The 18,837-nt window shown below is 35.5% G+C and overlaps 10 protein-coding genes across 10 annotated transcripts; 4 read left to right on the forward strand and 6 right to left on the reverse strand.

Moving 5' to 3' along the window:
• Positions 1-3,005: 3,005 nt before the first annotated feature.
• WICANDRAFT_33654 (uncharacterized protein) lies at positions 3,006-4,746 on the reverse strand (the record flags this gene model as incomplete). The annotated part of the gene is made up of 2 exons (XM_019182101.1): positions 3,006-4,285; positions 4,341-4,746. 2 exons carry the CDS (start codon positions 4,744-4,746, stop codon positions 3,006-3,008), a joined length of 1,686 nt encoding a protein of 561 aa, XP_019037051.1.
• Positions 4,747-5,025: 279 nt separating this feature from the next.
• On the forward strand, positions 5,026-5,964 carry WICANDRAFT_101262 (aldo/keto reductase family protein; the record flags this gene model as incomplete). Its single annotated transcript, XM_019180316.1, has 3 exons — positions 5,026-5,641; positions 5,669-5,831; positions 5,934-5,964. 3 exons carry the CDS (start codon positions 5,026-5,028, stop codon positions 5,962-5,964), a joined length of 810 nt encoding a protein of 269 aa, XP_019037052.1.
• Positions 5,965-6,067: 103 nt separating this feature from the next.
• Positions 6,068-8,989, reverse strand: WICANDRAFT_33941 (uncharacterized protein; the record flags this gene model as incomplete). The annotated part of the gene is made up of 1 exon (XM_019182130.1): positions 6,068-8,989. One exon carries the CDS (start codon positions 8,987-8,989, stop codon positions 6,068-6,070), a length of 2,922 nt encoding a protein of 973 aa, XP_019037053.1.
• A 116-nt stretch (positions 8,990-9,105) lies between these two features.
• On the forward strand, positions 9,106-10,205 carry WICANDRAFT_69851 (isopenicillin N synthase family dioxygenase; the record flags this gene model as incomplete). The annotated part of the gene is made up of 1 exon (XM_019184185.1): positions 9,106-10,205. The coding sequence occupies exon 1, from the start codon at positions 9,222-9,224 to the stop codon at positions 10,203-10,205; it is 984 nt and encodes a 327-aa protein (XP_019037054.1). The 5' UTR covers positions 9,106-9,221.
• Positions 10,206-10,272: 67 nt separating this feature from the next.
• Positions 10,273-10,434, forward strand: WICANDRAFT_34630 (uncharacterized protein; the record flags this gene model as incomplete). Its single annotated transcript, XM_019182210.1, has 1 exon — positions 10,273-10,434. A coding segment is annotated over one exon (162 nt), but the record flags the coding sequence as incomplete, so codon positions are not given.
• An 81-nt stretch (positions 10,435-10,515) lies between these two features.
• Positions 10,516-12,393, forward strand: WICANDRAFT_80019 (uncharacterized protein; the record flags this gene model as incomplete). The annotated part of the gene is made up of 1 exon (XM_019184986.1): positions 10,516-12,393. One exon carries the CDS (start codon positions 10,516-10,518, stop codon positions 12,391-12,393), a length of 1,878 nt encoding a protein of 625 aa, XP_019037056.1.
• Positions 12,394-12,456: 63 nt separating this feature from the next.
• WICANDRAFT_34415 (heat shock 9/12 family protein) lies at positions 12,457-12,663 on the reverse strand (the record flags this gene model as incomplete). Its single annotated transcript, XM_019182184.1, has 1 exon — positions 12,457-12,663. One exon carries the CDS (start codon positions 12,661-12,663, stop codon positions 12,457-12,459), a length of 207 nt encoding a protein of 68 aa, XP_019037057.1.
• Positions 12,664-13,017: 354 nt separating this feature from the next.
• On the reverse strand, positions 13,018-14,562 carry WICANDRAFT_85051 (uncharacterized protein; the record flags this gene model as incomplete). The annotated part of the gene is made up of 1 exon (XM_019185830.1): positions 13,018-14,562. The coding sequence occupies one exon, from the start codon at positions 14,560-14,562 to the stop codon at positions 13,018-13,020; it is 1,545 nt and encodes a 514-aa protein (XP_019037058.1).
• A 494-nt stretch (positions 14,563-15,056) lies between these two features.
• WICANDRAFT_14781 (pseudouridine-5'-phosphate glycosidase family protein) lies at positions 15,057-17,042 on the reverse strand (the record flags this gene model as incomplete). The annotated part of the gene is made up of 1 exon (XM_019180620.1): positions 15,057-17,042. A coding segment is annotated over one exon (1,986 nt), but the record flags the coding sequence as incomplete, so codon positions are not given.
• A 185-nt stretch (positions 17,043-17,227) lies between these two features.
• On the reverse strand, positions 17,228-18,627 carry LYS9 (saccharopine dehydrogenase (NADP+, L-glutamate-forming); the record flags this gene model as incomplete). Its single annotated transcript, XM_019184987.1, has 2 exons — positions 17,228-18,569; positions 18,620-18,627. The coding sequence occupies 2 exons, from the start codon at positions 18,625-18,627 to the stop codon at positions 17,228-17,230; spliced, it is 1,350 nt and encodes a 449-aa protein (XP_019037060.1).
• Positions 18,628-18,837: the final 210 nt, after the last annotated feature.

An 18,837-nucleotide genomic window follows, 5' to 3' on the forward strand; every position in this document is an offset into this window, starting at 1 on the left:
ACATTGTATTTAAAATCATTGTAATTTAATTGAATTTGAATCAAACTGATCGACTGCCAAAGTTAGCGGGTGTTTGAGAAAACTGCAAGCACGATCACTGAATCTTCAAACATCACCAAAGCAAGGACCTTTGGTCAAAATGGAACACTATTAAAGATAGAACAATTGGACACTATCACCAAAAGGCAAACACCACTAACTTAGATAAAGCCGGGAGTGGTAGACCAATACCTCAAGGCAAACCCCTTACTAAAATAGTCGAGCACCGAGTCCTAACTAAAAGGCGACACCGAATACAATTACAAGTCAAGCACCATAGATAATTCCAACAGAAACCTTCAAGCACCATGAGGTATAGCACCGAGTACTTGATAATTGATAACACCAAGCACTACAGACGCGCATGTAACGAACTCGAACACTAACGTGACATAGTCGAGCACTCAAATAAGCAATCCCAATACCCAGTAAGACCTAGCTAGTCGAGTACCAAGAGACTGTGATTTTTAGAACACTCACACGCCAGAATAAAACACGAATACCTCAAAAAATAACACGAGTACCAGACCTTACAAACACAGTTGTACCTAGTGAAAAAACAACAACACCAGGAGCAAACATCCGACACAAATCGGCAAACACTCTACACAATTCGACAAACACCTAGTACAAAGCGTTAAAGTTGGCCCTGCTGCGCAGGCCCAACACATCTTTGAGTATAAAAAGCTTTACTATAATCGTACTTTTGAACAATTTTGTATTTCAACATTTTGTTAATTTTGTGTTTGATTTTTTTATGTAGAAGTTATCCTCCTAGCATTCAACCATTTTTAAACATTACAATCTTTACTTTAATGATGCCTTTGCAATTAGTTAAGTCTGCTCCTTGTTCTATTATCAAAGTTATTGATCAGTGCTTCAGCGCCAAGTTATCAATTGTTACACTTACTCCAACTTCAGTCATCACAGCCTGCCCTTGCACATACTCTATGTTCTCTGAAGATTACAATTCTTCTTCAATAACTTAACTTCTTCAACGCTATGACATGAACCCAATTCAGATGCTTCCTATATACTGACTATTGAAAATTCTCAATTAACCATATACCTATCATATCTCATACCCGTTGAGACATATATATCCCCTGAACTAGTCACCACCCTTAGCTACTTTTGTGAATTCAGTGAGACGTTCGTTATACAATACAGTACCAGTCTTCAGATAATCTGAACAGTCACCTTAACCTGTGATCTGCTGTCCGTAACCTTGTTGAGACAATCTCTTGACGATTGTAACACAGATAACCTAAGCAGCGAGACTAGTGTCCCATAGTTGAGAGCTGTCCTAATTGAGAACCTAAACGACTGCAAGTGCTTATCACTTCCTATAGTGTCTCTGTCAGTGCTCAAACCATTTATTCCCCTTCAGTCACAGCGCTCACCGCCCTATATGCCAATCATCTAACCATCTTTAACGTGATTTGAATTATTAACGATTTACTTACAGCTTTATCCAATTGCTTCAACTTTTTGTGTTTCCTTTTTCCATTACAGAATACTTTTGAATAATTGTTTGTTAATCCCACTAATTGAAAGTTAGCATTCAATTTGATACCTCAAGCCCTAGACTATTACAGCATTGAATTTGCTTTGACGCAGCTTCATCTATTTGTCAATAATAGCACTCAATATACTTCATTTTCTAATACTTTAACCACAATACTTCTAAGTAAGATGTCTCCTTCGCAATTGTTTATTCACACCATGAGCTAATTGCTCGCTAGCATTTACTCCTGTTGACAGATGAACAATTTATCCCTAAAACTAACTTTTTCGATACCACCTAACATAACAATAGAAAAAGTTAAATACAAACTCTTTACCAGTGTATTCAACTATTATTAATTGTTAAAATCAATACATTATCAGCCAGAAGTATAATTCAGCTTCATATAACATTTTGAAGACTTAGTTCTAACATAATTTATGATACCCAGAGTTTATTAAAATAAAATCTAAAATTTATAAAACAACAAAATTTTAAAATTTCAAATCACACTATTTTCAAGAAATAAGATCTGTTGTATAATCTCCCAAGCCAATTATTACTTGTACCAAGCTCTGACATCCTAAAACCTTCTCAATCTTGAAATATTGCTAGATATGTGACTAAGTCGATCATGTGATCCCTCACGTGATCTGTCACCTGATAAGATATTTCATCATCGAATAACCCCATAATCTGCTACTACAGATTAAATATAAACACCTATAGTATCATCAGAATTCCCTAGAGTATCTACTTGCAAATTTATATAAGATTCGGGCTTGTTTTGAAGAATTTGATTTTTCACTATATTGACCAACTTTAATTACAAATATCTCAAGTAAATAAATAGTTCTATGAAAAACGATTATAGCCACATTAATCAGTGCGCTTGAGAGATAATACATATTTAGTTTCAAAACAATACAAGCTCAAAATAAAAATTCATTTGCTTAGTTGAACAAAATTTTTGGGCCCCCATAGTAAACAAAAATACATATAGTCCAAGAATTCGAATTGATATCGACTTCAAAGTTTCCATTCTAATTACAACCGGGACTTCCCCAGTAGATCCAAAAGAAAGTTTTATAATCAGATCACGTTGGAGAGTTCTATTTACCATTTTCTATATTTCAACCATTATAAGTATTTTACAATATTTCCAGAACCACAAGTAGTTTAACCCAAGTTAAAGATCATATCATCCTAGTGAGGCCAAATAAGCTGATTGCTTTTTGTTTCATGATTTCATTGTGCTTGAGACATAACTTCTTGCTAATTGAAATTCCGATATAGTTCATTTTGACAATTCGTTAAAAAAAGAATCAAACATTGACTCATACAAAGTGTGCTTTCGAGAGTTCCGTTATCAAAGCATTCCCTTGCACAGTAGATTCAGAAATACAGGTACAATGAAAAACTACTAAACATAAAAATAAACACCGATTACATCTTCCGATTACGCATATTTACCATGGGCATCCAGCACTTTATTATCAACATTAACCACTAGCTCGAAATCTTTCAACGACTGACCATCAATGACACAACTTACTCTAGATCCGTCTTCATTATATATATCATCATCCTTAGTAGTTGGTTGAATTGTCTTCTTAGGAAATACTAATTCAAGTAATAGCTGTGAAGCCATAGAAATAAGGATACCTGAAGCATAAGAGACCTTGTATATCCAGGTCCAGAATCCATTTGATTTATCCAAGGTATCCCAAACCAGCCCTGGTATTAGAAATACAGTTCCCACCAAAAAGGAAGCTATTGCCCTCCAGTCAACACCATTGTAGAACCAATAAATTGATTCGTTGGACTTGATGTACAAATCTTTCAACAGCAACTTCCTCTTGTAAACTATAAAGTACTTGACAATAAAGCTACCAGTTTGAGCACTGCAAAAGACTCCCCATCCTGAACCGAAAACAACAACAGCTTTAGCAGAAGTTAATATTTTCCAAGGCCAAATTAAAATTGAAACAGCCATAATTAAAATAGATCCTCTTCTAATATTAATATACCTAGGACACAAGCCAACCATATCCATAGAGGACGAGAGACAATTTAACATCAAGTTGATTGCCATTTGCTGCAACGTGAAGGAAAAGCAGCCAAAAAAAATCACAGCTCTAGCCTTGGAACTATTGCCCTCATATTGTTGGATCTTGTTCAACAAAACAGTGGGGTTCCATTCAACTTCTCCCAAGAATTGACTTGAAGCTGAGGTTGTGATAACACCAATAACACAACTGAATGTCAAAGCAATAGGCGCACCTAAAATCTGAGGAAGAATTGGACCTCTTTTTGTGCTAGAATACCTTGTAAAATCAGATTGTCCTAGTATACCTGTACCCGCTGAGCCAACAATAGAGAATATTCCTTTAACACATGCCCATCCTAGTTCACCTCTTGTCTTGAATGTTTGAGGTGGATCATGAAACATAGTTCCTACTCCTCCAGCTGTTTTCACAGAATAACCAAGCATACCGAAAAAAGTACCAAGAATTAGAATAGTTGCAATTCTGAAAAAAAGATGTATCTTCTCAGGTGGTATATAGACACATGGGATCAAAAAGATATAGTATAGAACAAGACCAACAAAAATGTTCGATGTTATACCATTTGCATTGTTGAAAGAATCCCATTTAGCAAATGAAGGACTAAATGTTGCTAGCATATATGAGACAGCACGACCACCGTACATCGCTTGAACACCAAGCCATATCAAGCCTAAATGAATATGTTAGATTGATTGAAATTCCTGATGATATAAATGAAAACTTACCAGTGATAATTCTGATTACGATTCCAAACACTGAGCCTTTGATACCATAAACCATTCTTGCGAGAACGGGGAACCCAATATGACTCTTCCCACCAATATACCCCATAAGAGCAGCAAAAAACCCATATATTATACCAGCAGCCAATGCACATAAAATGCTCTGTTTTGGTGATAGTCCTATACCAATTAAAGAACTTGCTTGTGTGTAACCTGTAATTGATATTCCTTCAACAATCCAGTATTGTGCATAAGCAAAAGGCTTCCAAGTCCTTCTCTCTGGTGGGATTGGGATGATATCTCTATTGGTTAACGAATCATTTGAGTACTCAGCATCCTGGTCTGTTGGTACTTCTAATCTCTTTTTGAGCCCCTCCCTTATTCTCAGTTTCCTGATATCTAGCGTCATTATGAGTCTTGTATTGTTGTGCTCTCATATTCAAACCCATTGATTTCTTTCAACGATATTTATGTGCAATTTAATAGTTTATGTATCTTATCATCTGTTTTACATTATGTTTTCTCGATTCGTCAAAGTTTGGTGGAGGTTTTTTTTTTGGTCTCCTCCACCATCGCGCCCACCAAAATTTTCCGCGATAAGAAACGAAAACATAACAGTGTATTATACTTAAACTGATAGACTTGTCCTTAAAGATGCTTTTCCTACTCAATATGACTATCAAATAGAATGCAAGAAAATCTACCAACTGCTATCTTGAACAATGGTGTTGTTATGCCGGTTTTTGGATTGGGAACATGGCAGTCAAAGCCCAATGAGGTTTGTAATGCTGTGGAATTTGCTTTGAAGAATAACTATAGGTTGATTGATACAGCAGCTATCTATGGGAATGAGCATGAAGTTGGTGAAGGTATTAAAAGAAGTGGGATTTCAAGAGCTGAACTCTTTATTACCACCAAATTATGGAATTCTCATCATGATCCGGTAGATGTTGAAATTGCTCTCGATGAAAGTTTAAACAAGCTTGGTTTGGACTACATCGACCTATATCTCATGCATTACCCATGTGCAAATGATAAGGAAATGTTTTTAAAAGATCAATACGTTAAAGCTGATATAGATTTTGTTGATACATGGAAAGCTATGGAAGGTTTGCTCGAGAGTGGTAAGGTTAGGGCCATTGGGATCTCAAATTTTTCATTATCAGAGACTCAAAAGCTATTGGAAAGCTGTGCAATTAAACCCCAGGTTCACCAGATGGAAATGCATCCTTATCTAAAACAATCAGAGTTCTTAGACTTTCACAAGAAAAATGATATTCATGTAACAGCCTATTCTGCTTTTGGTAACCAAAATACCTCCTACCAACTAGATAATGAACCAAAAATTTTGTCACACCCATCAGTTTTAGAAATTTCAAAAAGGTTGGGAAAACCTGCATCCCAACTTTTGGTGTCTTGGGCAATCAAACGTGGTACTTCAATTATTCCAAAAACTGTTACATTCAAAAGAATTTTAGAAAATTATGAGGGCCAGTTTTTGAAACTCTCAGAAGATGATCAAAACGTCATTTCAAGCCTTGGATATTCAAAGAGATACTCAGATTTTGGACCATTTGTTGATTATTGGTATTACAGTGATCTTGAATGCCCTGGAAAGAAGCCATAATCAAATATACAAATTTTGTTTATTATTCGATATTGTAGAAGCAGCTTCATTATAGTTGTATATACTACAGCAGAAAAAAACAATTTAATAACAATACTGTAGATTAAACCCTTGAAAACTCTTCAACAACCGAAATAGGCTTCGAGTATACTCCAATTGGATTGTATTCAACTTCAGATAAACCAAAAGCTTTTGGTCCACCAATGTCCAAACCTTTTGGCGTATCAGTCCATTTATTACTGGGTGCAATTCCCAAAACAAAAACAAACAACCCATATCTGTAATCTGGTGTACCCACAGCTTCCCCTGAATTCGAATCAATAACAGAGATTAAATCAGGAACTGAGCAAACAATCTTTTCATCATTATTTTTGATCACCTTTGCATAAATATTTTCATTTTTAAATGGAATAATCATCCTGTCCCCTTCAAAGTCCTCATCTCCTTGTAAAATAAGTTCACCCCATACATGACCTTTGAAAAGTTTTCTTTCAACTCCAACAATCTTACCTGTAAATAGCAGAGATCCTGTATCACCAAAAGATTTTAAGATAATTTCAGGCATTCTAGAAGTTTCTGATTTTTGTCTCCCAATCCTCACAGCTCTCCCAATTCTCCAAGCCAGAGACAACGAGCCATGGACAGTCTTCAAATCAACCTCATCTGCTGTCATTGGTGGGTTAATAACATCAACGGTGGCACCAATTTCTGAAAGTGAAGCTCTCATGACTTTTTCTAATAAAAAGTCACTTTTCGAATCAGCAATAATCATTGTGTTACCATTACCATTACTAAACACAGTTGGAACAAAAACAGAGTTATCATCAGAATAAACAGTTTGTAAAGTTTGACAATGTGTTGGATATGCTCTGCCCATCAAGTCACAATCAACAACGGGAATTGAAAGTTTAGCTGAACTTGAAATTGGGAAAACAGCAAGACCATTACCACCTCCTATTTCAAAGGGAAATACCAATTCAGGATTCTTACCTATGAACTTTGTCATAAACTCATAGCTTGTAACCATTTCGTCACCCGAGAGTTGCTCATTAGAGACAGTAGGGGAGCCTGCTGAACCACCAGCAACAATTGCTCCTTCACCTTTGGTATATTTTCTTATATCGTTAATATCAATAATTTTAACAACATGACCATCTCTTAATAAGTTTCTAGTTTCAAGAAATCGAGAATATGGATTACCACCACCACCACACCCCAAAATATAGGTACCAATTCTTAAAAACTCCAAATCAGTCTCAGAAAGTATCCATTCTCTTTTGGAATTAATTTCAGGGATATAATTCATGTAATCAATATCAACATCCGTATAATCAGCTTGACTGTTTTTCATAGTTGATAGATCTTTTTCATCATAATGTAATGAGTAAGATGCACCTTCTGAAGTTTTCAATTTTGAGTAATCAACCTCAGCAATAGTTTTGATGAAAAACTCAAAAGTATTATCAACATAAGGGATGGGGTCGTATGATTCAAACACAATTTTAATACTTGACCTTAAAGCACCTTTGGAGATAGCTTTCTCAATTGCTTGGATTTTCAATTGATCCAAATAGTTCTCTTTTGAGATGCCATCGGTTGGGGGTAAGTACTTAATGCTATGTACTTCGGATGAAACTTTGCCCATTGCAGCACCAATAGCATTCGCAACATTGTAATATGATGGTCTAATAACCGCAGAAGCACCTTTCAAATTTTCTGGAACAATAAAAGATCCACCACCAACAGCTAAAACGGGAATATCTTCAGGATTTGTTTTTATTTTGTCAACTATCTTCTCGAGCATTGATTTAACTTCAGAATTGAACATATTTTTTGTAGTTAAATAAACTGAGGTCAAATTTGTTGGATCACCAATTTTAGGGGCATTCAGGTCATCTTGTGATATTGCAACGTCTGTAGCTGTTAAAGTGTCACCACCACAAACTTTTGCTCTCTTTAAAAGATCCGACCCAACAGAGTCAGGTCCGATAGTAACTTTATCACCAAACAATCTAACAATAGAACCACCACCTAGACCAATACTTTCAACATGAGGCATGGAAAAATTCATTTTGACACCTCCAACATCACAATAGGAAGAAGACTGTCTCGGGAATCCACTTGGCAATAACAGACCAACATCAGCTGAAGTCCCACCAACATCAATAACTATAGCAGATTTACCATGAACATTACTTAAAAAAGAAGCACCACGCATGGAATTTGTAGTACCTGAGGAAAAAGTTTTGATGGGTAAATTCAATGCTTCATTAGCAGGTAAAACGGTGCCATCATTTTGAGTTAAAAGTATTGGGCAATTTAAGCCTAGCTTAAAGACAGCAGTCATGAAAGAATGAATGATTTTTTCAGCAAATGAAATAATTGAAGCATTCAAAATAGATGCATTTTCTCTTTCAATAAATCCAATCCCAGAGACTGTATGTGACAACACAACTTTTGCCCCTGGTATATAGTTTTCCAAGATTTCTTTAACCTTAAGCTCTTGCGTATCTTTTAAGGGAGAGAAAACACCAGTTACAACAATAGCTTTAATACCTCTTGAAGTTATTTCGTGAGCATGCTTGATAATTTCATCTTCATCCAAAGGTTGTATCTCATTGCCATCAACATGGTATCCTCCTTTAAGAAATCCAACGTATCCTTCTAAAATATTTCTTAAACCCAACGGGAAGTCAGAAAAAGGTGGAATTTTTTTGGAATATGGCCCACATAATCTCAAGATTGCAACTTTAGCTAACCTAGAGCTATCTTTTTCAATAATTGCATTGATGAAATGAGTTGTACCTATAGTAACTGAAGCGATATTTGATCTGTTAACATTGGTTTCAGATAATAGCTTGGATATCCCTTTGTAAATACCTTCAGAGACATTGGCTGTTGTTACTGCTTTATTCCAGGACAAAATGCCTTCTGTTGTTTTCCCCAATTGTTGAGGGTCAATCAATACAGAGTCAGTATTTGTTCCACCAACATCAACCCCAATCAGTAAAGTTTTCCCAGTCATTTTGTTTTAGTATTTGTATACTCATTATACATGGTTTGAGGGTTTGGTTCGATTGTATGGTATTTATCTTTGTATCAGAAAAGCTTTTTTTTTGTTGATCTTCGGAGGAATATCCTGATATGGAATGTTTTGGTGGAGAAAGATAAAGATACATTGTTCAAAAGATATAAAAACATGACAAATTCTGAAGCCTGTATATCGATATGAAGATGTGATACACTCACTCACAACTATGTTTGATTCTGCAGTTCCAATCATCGATTTCCAGCCATTTCTTGATGGTACAGGAAAAACAGAAACTGGTCTGAAGATGGTTCAAGTGATGAGGGATGTTGGTTTCATGTACATCATCAATCATGGGATCGAAATAAATGATCAAAAGCGTCTCTTTGAATGGAGCAAGAAATTTTTCAAAATGGATATCACACAGAAACAAAAATGTCCACACCCTATAAATGGTGCACATCATCGTGGTTGGTCTTCAATTGGTAAAGAAAAAGTTGTTCAAATGGTTTTCGATGAAGCAAAAATCGAGGAACTCAGAAAAGTCCCAGATGTGAAGGAGTCATTTGATCTCGGGAACCCGAATAATTCATATTATCCTAATATTTGGCCAAAAGATGATGATATTCCTGGGTTTAAAGAATACTGCTTATACTACTTCAAAGTTTGTGATGAAACTAGTAAAAAAATTCTTAGGGCAATATCTTTAGGGTTAGGTTTGGAAGAAGAGTATTTGGTCTCTTTCCATACAGCTTCTGACAACCAACTAAGACTTTTGCACTATCCTTCAACTGATGAATTATCTTTGAAGAGTGGTAAATCTGAAAGAATAGCTGCTCATACTGATTTTGGAACATTGACAATACTGTTACAAGACGAATGTGGTGGATTACAAGTGGAAGATCCCAAAAACCCTGGAGTCTTTTCACCTGCACCTTATGTTCCAGGATCTTTGGTTGTTAATACAGGAGACTTTTTGATGAGATGGTCAAATGATGTGCTAAAATCCACTCTTCATAGAGTTACTGCTCCTCCTGTTGACTCCTCAACAGGAGTTTCCAAAGAACGCTTTTCGATTCCTTACTTTGTCTCTGCAGATAAGAACCGTGTAATTGATGCTCTCCCTGGCACTTTTTCAGAGGAGAATCCAAAGAAATACGAGCCTATCACAGCTGGAGATTATCTCGATAGAAGATTAAATGCAACCTACTAATTCTGGCTTTTTTTTTTGTAGATTTTTCGCGCAATCTAAACAACTTACATTCTCTATGGACAGTGACATGAAGCATCTCTGCAACTTTCCAGGATGTGCTAAGTCTTTCAAAAGGAAGGACTACTTACAAAGACACTCATCAACTCATTCAAACATCCGTCCGTTTAATTGCACAATTTGCAAATGTTCATTCACTAGAAAGGACTTGCTAGATAAGCACACAAGGTCAAAATCTCATAGGAATAAACATTTCAAGTCAGAAGGAAGATCTATTTTCATTAATTGTTTTGAAAATGGTACGCAACAGCAAATGGAAAGCTCGTCTGCTGGTGAGTTGGATGACAAGTTCACAAATTTCACCACTAGCGGATTTGAAGAATCTATGAATTGGATTTTTGGCCAAAACTCACCGGTGATATCTCCAAATTTTGAAAGCATTCTTCAAGATTACTCTTATTCAGCTGAAGCCGATAATAGCAAATCAGCGAAGTTGGTCTCGTATGTCTCCTCAAACACAATATCAAAGTTGCTAGAGTTGTTGAAAACCCTAAACATTGAAGCTGACTTCCAATCATTCTTTACACATACAGATGAGTTTTTGGATCTGTTTTGGCACTGTTTTGACACAATGTATCCAATAATTCATAGGCCCACTTTCGATGTTTGTTATTCAAATCCAAATCCAACAGTTTTAAATCTTTTGCTTTTGATAATGATTGTTGTTATAGGATCTAGTTTTGCAAAGCAAGAACCCGAATTTCATCTCGTTGCAAATGAATTACAATCAAAAGTCAGGTCTCAATTAATTTTGGAACTTCAAAAAATCAAAGAAATGAGAAATGCACCATTAGCGTTATTGCAAGCGCTATCTTTAACAGATTATTTCAGTCTATATTCAGGTACCAATAAGAATCTTTTCGAGTTTCAAATTTATCATCCTTTAATCATCAATCTAATCAAGGAAATTGGATTGTATTCTGAAAAAGGTGACCCATTAGAGTCAAAAGAAACAACATATGAAACATACCAAGACTGGATCAGTTATGAAAGTTGGAAAAGAGTTGCATTTTTTAAATATTTGTTAGATATCCAAAGATATTTTTTCCTAGGTACGAACCCTTGTTTATCAGTGTTTGATGTGAAAATCAATTTACCTTGCACGGACTCTACTTGGTACGCTATTGACACAGAGGGTTTTAAAAATGAGTATTCAAAACAACCAAAAGAGCTCAATGCTAGGTCTAATTCATTATCCAATTTTGAGAATGTTCAAACAAGGTATGACCAAAATGAACAAAACAAGTTGAACATAATTCCTGAAGTCACCCAAGAGGGATCCTGGCCTAATTTTTTATGGAGTTTGAGAAGATTAATGCAGCCTTATTCAAACAATCAAAAAGAATACCATGTGGATTGCTTTTCTCAGTTTTCAAGATTTATCTTCCTACATGGTGTCTTGTCTCTAGTCAAAGAATTAAGAAATGTTCATTCTTTTGGTCAGGAAGTTTTAGGTAAATCGCAGTTTTTTGCTGCAAAGATTGAACAATCATTCTACAGCTGGAGACTTTACTTGCATCACAATATCAAGGAGGCTAACGCGTCCACTACATCTTCATCATGCAGTGCTTCATTAAATAATTATGAAATTTCACCGGCATTTTGGGCAAATATTACTATGTTCAATGTTGGGTTATTGGGACTTTATTGCAAAATTGACCTATTAATTGGCTTGTTCAAAGAACTAAAGTTGGGATCAACAAATTCTTTTACAATAGAAGCTGCAATTTCATGGTCAAAGTCAAAAGACGGGGAACATTCATTAATTCAGGCGTGTCGACTACTGAGGACAATGGTAGATAACAAAGAGCTGATTGATGCAGTACCACAAGCTGTATTTTCCATATATATAAGCATCGTCGTGTGTTGGGTGTATGAATTTGGAATGCTACCTGATTTGAAACTGTGGAAGGACGTGACTATACTTAGCGATGTGTTGAATCATCATGAAAAATCACTAAATTACCTGGATTTAGTCTTGGAAGGCAAAAACTGTGAAATAGTGACTACAGACCGTTTCGAATTGTTAAAGTATCACATGTTGTATGTCACAAATTACTTGAAACCTTGTATTTGGAAACACTCCAGTTGGGCAAGTTACGTAGAAGAAATTGAAAGTATGACTACTTAATTAGAACTTTGAATGTACCATATTGTATTAATCAATTATACGTCCTTCATTGTAGCATTAAACTTATTTGCTGTCGTTAGCACCACCTTGGAAAAAATCATTGGCCTTTTGGGTAGCAGATTTAGCATCATTTGGTTGGGCTTTGTTTTGGAAGTCATCAACTTTACCAGTTATAGCTTCTTTAGCTTGTTCTAAATATGATTTTTGATCATCAGGTTTGATAGCTTCAGCAGCTTTATCGGTGAAATCTTTTCTTCCAGTGTCAGACATTGTGTTTAGTTTTGTTGGTTGTGATTATTGAATAATTGTTATAGAATTGTAATTAGTTCTTTGAATTATTGGAAACATTTTGCTCCCTTTATATAGTTTTTTGTTTTGGTCTACAGACTTAGCAATGTTTAGTAGCAATAGAGCAATCTAAAACAACAATATTCAAAATGTTGCGCTGCACAACGTCTGACGCACAATAGCTAGTACCCCGAGATTCGAGAAACTAAACTTTATCGACTACGAACCCTTTTAAGAAAGTAAGTTGTAACCTTAGTCAAAGCATTATTCTACGCCTCTTTAAAATCATTTCAAAAAACTAGGTAAAAAATCATCTATTGCCATGGAGCAAAGCCACTATCCAGATTGACCTTTTGAGCTCAGCATCTTTGCATCAGTAACATTGCTCAGTTCAACTTCAGTTCCTGTCAATACATCATCATCATCCAAGTTAGATTTTGGTCCACTGTATGTTTTATGCTTGTAAAGGTAAAAATAGGCCATTGATAAAATCCAAGTACCTCCATTGACAACAATTGTGTAATTCATTGTATTTGGATCAACTGCCTTGTTATCTGGCAAACAAACCATTACAATAATAAACAATTGGAAGATGATAGAAATCCAGTTTACTATTGGTGACCAAATTTTCCCTAAATAAAATTTCCCTGGTTCAAAATTTGCAGATTTTGGACAGCAAAATCTTAATATCTGAGGCGCAACCCAGCTCATATAGTTACCCATGATTGATAAAGAAAATAATGCATTGGCAGCTGTAGTACCAATAAGACATAATAAACCAAGTATTAATGCAACAATAGAACTGAAAATAATTGATCTAATTGGAACTTGTAATCTCTTATTAACAACTTTAATAAATCCAGAGAATGGTAATCCATCATCACGAGCAAAAGCCCAAACTTGCCTTGAAATCGCTGTTAAAGTACTCGCTCCCATCAAAAATTGACCAACTGCAATCAAAGACATGAATGCAATGGTCCATCTTTTACCCAAAAGATCTAAAAAAATTTGAGCCAATGGTTGGCCTGTGGAACTATTCAAAATAGCATCAATATCTGGAATCATACACGCTGCAATTACAATGTTGATTATAAATCCAATAACCACACAAACACCTATTGACATACAGATACCTATTGGAACAGCTTTTGTTGGATCAGTGGCCTCTTCACACATGTGAACAGCTGAATCAAATGCACCGACAGTCCAAACAACAGATCCAAAACCATATTGGAAAAAAGTCCAACCATTACTCCAATCACTAAAATTTTCAAAATCTCCAAATATATATTTTGCATCATTAAATTCACCACGAGTATTATGAGTTCCAATTGGAAGGACAATCAAAAACAAAATAACCAAAAAAACATTAACATAAATGGATAAACTTTGCAATCTTGAAACAGCAGATGAAGCCAAGCAAGTAACACCTGTTTGCAAGATGACACAAGCTGCAAATACACCATACGTAATTCCATTAGTTATTGTAAACGAATCACCAACTGCAACTGCAACACATGCCAGTATATTTTCTGCTAATCCATAAGTGATTGAGCATAAAGCAGCTGTTAGTGCTAAAGAATTGGTGATACCAATGAAGAATGATAATGCAACTTTATATTTCATTGGTGCATAATGAAAAGTCCAGAAATATAAACCACCAGATGTTGGGTATGAAGATGCAAGCTCTGACATACCAATACCAATTGTCATGATGAATATACCACCTAACAACCAACCCCAAATCAAACTAACAGGCCCCCCTGTTATACCAGTTCCCAGTACGGTAGCTATAGATGGTAGCAACCCCATGATAGAAAATGAAATACCAAACACTTGCAAAGTTGAGAATGATCTCTTCAACTCTTGTTTATACCCCATGTCAGCTAGTTTCAGCAAATCATCAACATTTTGAACATCTGCTTTGGTGCCATGACTGAGGGCTTCAGAGACCATGGCGGATAGAGAGTTGTCTGGGATCTCATGACCCTTTGAGTTTGACATCGTTGATTGTTAAGTCACAAGCTAGTAAATTGGAAAACATGACTTCTTGATTGTATTTATATATAAAAGCACAATGTGGACGGCGTCATTAGTACGCTTTTGGATCAAGTAGATTAATCGTCTTTATCGTTGACGAAGCTCCTCCTTCGAGCGCCAAAAAAAAAAAAAAAAAAAAAAAAAGTTGTAAACGCGCTTTCCCAATTAGGAACACGTCAAAAAGAAGACAGCCTTATCTACAGATCAGAGACGAGAATTGCGTGGGAAATTGGAATTTGACAGGCTAACAACTACCTCTTTCGTTAAGCATGAGAACGCAGTTTACGGGCTGCTGCTTCCTGTGCTTCTTCAATAACAATGTGTCTTTTGTCACTTGAAAGAACATCTGAATTCACCGACAGCGCAGACAATAAGGATCCGGCAAGAGCATCACCAGCACCAGTCACATTACTCAAATTATCAAGCACCGATGGAACACTATAATGCTCCAAAAGAACACCCAAATTGTTTTGGCCCTTACTGGAAAGTGACAAATCGGCAGCTGGATTTGGGGTTATTTGCTGAATATCCTCATGAATTGAAAGATGGAAAACTCCATTTGCACCATCTTTAATAACCAAATGTTTTATAAAAGGTAATAAGCTGACCCCTGTTTGTAAAATTCCATCCTTGATGATACTTTTATAAAATGGATTTCTCATAGACGCAGACTCCACTTTGTGCTTTAATGTTTTATCAACACCTAATGCATCTATTATAGGAAACCAATTGTCAAGTTCAAATTTACCTGATTCCTCAAAAGAATCATATATTGACCTCAGCTCAGCAAACGTTGGTGTGCTCAATAGGATTGAACACTCTGGAAATGGTTTCAATTCAACTTCACTCAATCTCTTTGCCTTTGGAGAAGATGTTGGTTCAAAGATAACTTTAAAACTGTGGTCTTGACTGAGATTCATAATTTTTTGCATAGATGATGATGAAATATTTGCATCCATTAATAAAACTACTGGTTTTGTATCTTTCAATTGCTTTTCAATATGATCATTACTGATGGTTTCGATAATACCCATATCTGCAGCCGCGACAACTAGATCACCTTTACCATCATGAAAGGAAATATATTGAGATGTTGAACTATTATGTTGAACCTCAATTGCATGATTCATATCAATACTTTTCAGAATTTTGTCTCCTTGAGCATCATCACCAACACTTGATACAAATTTTAAACTATCATTACCAGATTTTATGGACTCCATTGCAACATTAAAACCGACACCACCGATTGAAGATTTTATTGTGGATGGGTTCGAATCATTCAGCATAATTGACTCAGAGTTTGATAAGCATGAAGTATCCAATGCAACTGAACCAATTACCATTGATTGTGCTGTCGTCGAAGGTTTTGTTTCATATGGATTTAGACTGTCAACATTTCCCCCATTTAATTTTGAGTACTCAATAGCAATATTAGTTGCGGCTCTAGCATTGTTCAAAACAAATTCGATGTTTGTTTTAACACTTTCACCCTTGGTAGCTTCTGCAATTCTGCTTAACATGAATGGTGTAATTTTTTTACCTTTTATTCCCAATTTAACTGCATCATAATTAGCTTGATCTATAATCTTATTAATAAATTCACCATCCATTGCAATTTCTTTTGGAGGTGGTATGCAAAATAATAATCCTGAATTTAGTTGTAAGGATTCTCCTTGTTTTATTATATTAGCAGCCATTTGGAAATCTTGAAAATTATAAACAGATGCAACCCCAGAATCTCTAGTGTAAAACCCAGGAACGTTTGTCCCCTCTGGTCCATATGTCCCAACAAATACACCCTTTGTCTCCAAATATTCCATTGTTCTTTCGATATCCAATATTGACTTTGGTCCTGCACAAACAACAGCTACTGGAGTTTTACCTAATTCATCAAGATCTGCACTGATATCCATTGTATTTTCACCATCTCTATGGACACCTCCAAGACCACCAGTTGCAAAAACTTTTATACCTGCTCTATTTGATAGGATCATTGTACCACTAATTGTGGTACCTCCATTCAACCTTTGACTCATAACGTATGGTATATCTCTTCTTGAAACTTTGGTTGCATTTGACGAATTAGCCAGCATTTCCAATTCAAAATCAGTCAATCCCACTTTAGGAACACCATTTATAAATGCAGTAGTTGCTGGGATGGCTCCGTGAGTTCTTATCTCTTGTTCCACTCTTTTAGCCATTTGAAGGTTTTGTGGATAAGGTAAACCATGGGTAATGATTGTAGATTCAAGAGAAACGATGGGCTTTTTCTCTTGAAGAGCCCACTTCAATTCTTCAGACAATTTCAAAGAAGAAAAAGATCTTTTGAAAAAAGAACGACTGATAGCTGTTTTCATGATGATGATGATGATGTTTATACACTCTATGTTTACATTTTCATATCTTTCATCTTTTTTTTTTCTTCTTTGAAAACATATCTGTCAAATATTCGCGTGTCATTACAACAACAATAAAAAGCTGTGATCTTTTATATTCCTTTAATCTATAAAGTTTTTTCGGTCAATTCAATCTTGTATTCATCTTTTAAGATTTTAATGATTGGATCGTTGATTTCTGGAGAATATGGTGCAATTAAACCTTTTTGAACTGGTAATTTGCCACTCAAGATCAATTGAGAAGCAACAGCAGCTGGAGTACCAACTAACTTAGCCATTGAACTGTAACCAGAACCAGTTGGAGCACCATAATCAACCAAAGTTGAAGTACGTGTTTCTTCAGAGCCATCTTTGTTCTCGATACCAAATTTATGTTGTAAGATAACTAAATCTCTTTCACCTTTTTCGAATTGTAATAATTTTTCAAAACGAGAACACAAGGTATCTAAAGGATTACCCTTTGGATCAATTTCTTCATCTGATAATAAGCCAAACCAGTTGAAACCATCGATGATTTTCTTTTTGGCGTCTTCATCTGCAAACTTGGTTTTAGATTCAATAGATTTAATTAAATCTTCTTCTTTTGAAGATTCAGCTCCTAAATATTTAGCTAAAGCATCTTTCCATGATAATTTTTGAGTGAAAATTTCATTTTCATCATCCTTCAATAAACCCAAGTCAACCAAAACCTTAATGAATTCAGGGAAACCTTCGAAACGTAAAGTACCACGAATAACTGTTTCAGCTTCTGGAATTTCATATAATTCTCTGAAAACAGTTGAATCTCTGTTTGGATAAGCAACCAAGCCCTTTTCAGTAAATTCGTTGATTTTGTAAGGAGCCGTGTAACCCATTAATTCTGGACCATCAACTTCAACTTTTTTACCATCTTTATAGAAAGTGGCTGAATTTCTTAAGGCCAACAAGACACCTCTAGCACTCCAACTAAATTTATAACCTAATGGGTTATTGGCATCTTCTGGTGCAGCTAAACCACCACAGTAAGAAATGAATGATTTGATTTTACCACCAGCTTTGTGGACTTCATCAATGGTTTTAACAGCATATAAATGGTCAAGACCTGGATCTAAACCAATTTCATTGAAAACCAAGATACCAGCTTCGTTGATTTGATCTTCTAATTCTTTTAAAGCTGGTGAGATGTATGAAGTTGTTAAAACGTTCTTTTTGTGTTTGATAGCTGATTTAACAACAGTAGCATGATAAATATATGGGATCAAAGAAATAATCAAATCATGGTCAGACACAGCAGCATCTAATTCTGACTCTTTTGAAACATCTAATGAGATGGCAGTGGCAACATCAGAAGCCAATGATTGAGCTTTTTCTAATGTTCTACAAGCAACAGTAACTTGAACACCTTCAGTTTTAGCTAAAATATCAACGGTTGGCTTAGCAACAAAACCTGAACCTAATAATAAAACTTTCCTTGCAAAAGTGTTAGTGAGTTCACAGCAATAAACTGCAATTGGACTTACTTGACCATGATTTTTGTTTTATTTCTTCAATTGGAATTGACCAAACTAAGGAGAAGAAGAAAGAGATGAACAATTTCAAGGATTTTTCAATGAATTCGTCGAGTCATAACTGGTTATGCGCACATCCAAACCCGGTTCTTTATCTCGATTCAGCGAGCGAAAAGAGTGGCCTTAACAAGCCGCTCGCTAGTATAAAAGAAAAATTTTCTTTTCGAAAT

This window comes from Wickerhamomyces anomalus, assembly GCF_001661255.1.
Source record: "Wickerhamomyces anomalus NRRL Y-366-8 unplaced genomic scaffold WICANscaffold_5, whole genome shotgun sequence".
NCBI lineage: Eukaryota > Fungi > Ascomycota > Saccharomycetes > Phaffomycetales > Wickerhamomycetaceae > Hansenula > Hansenula anomala.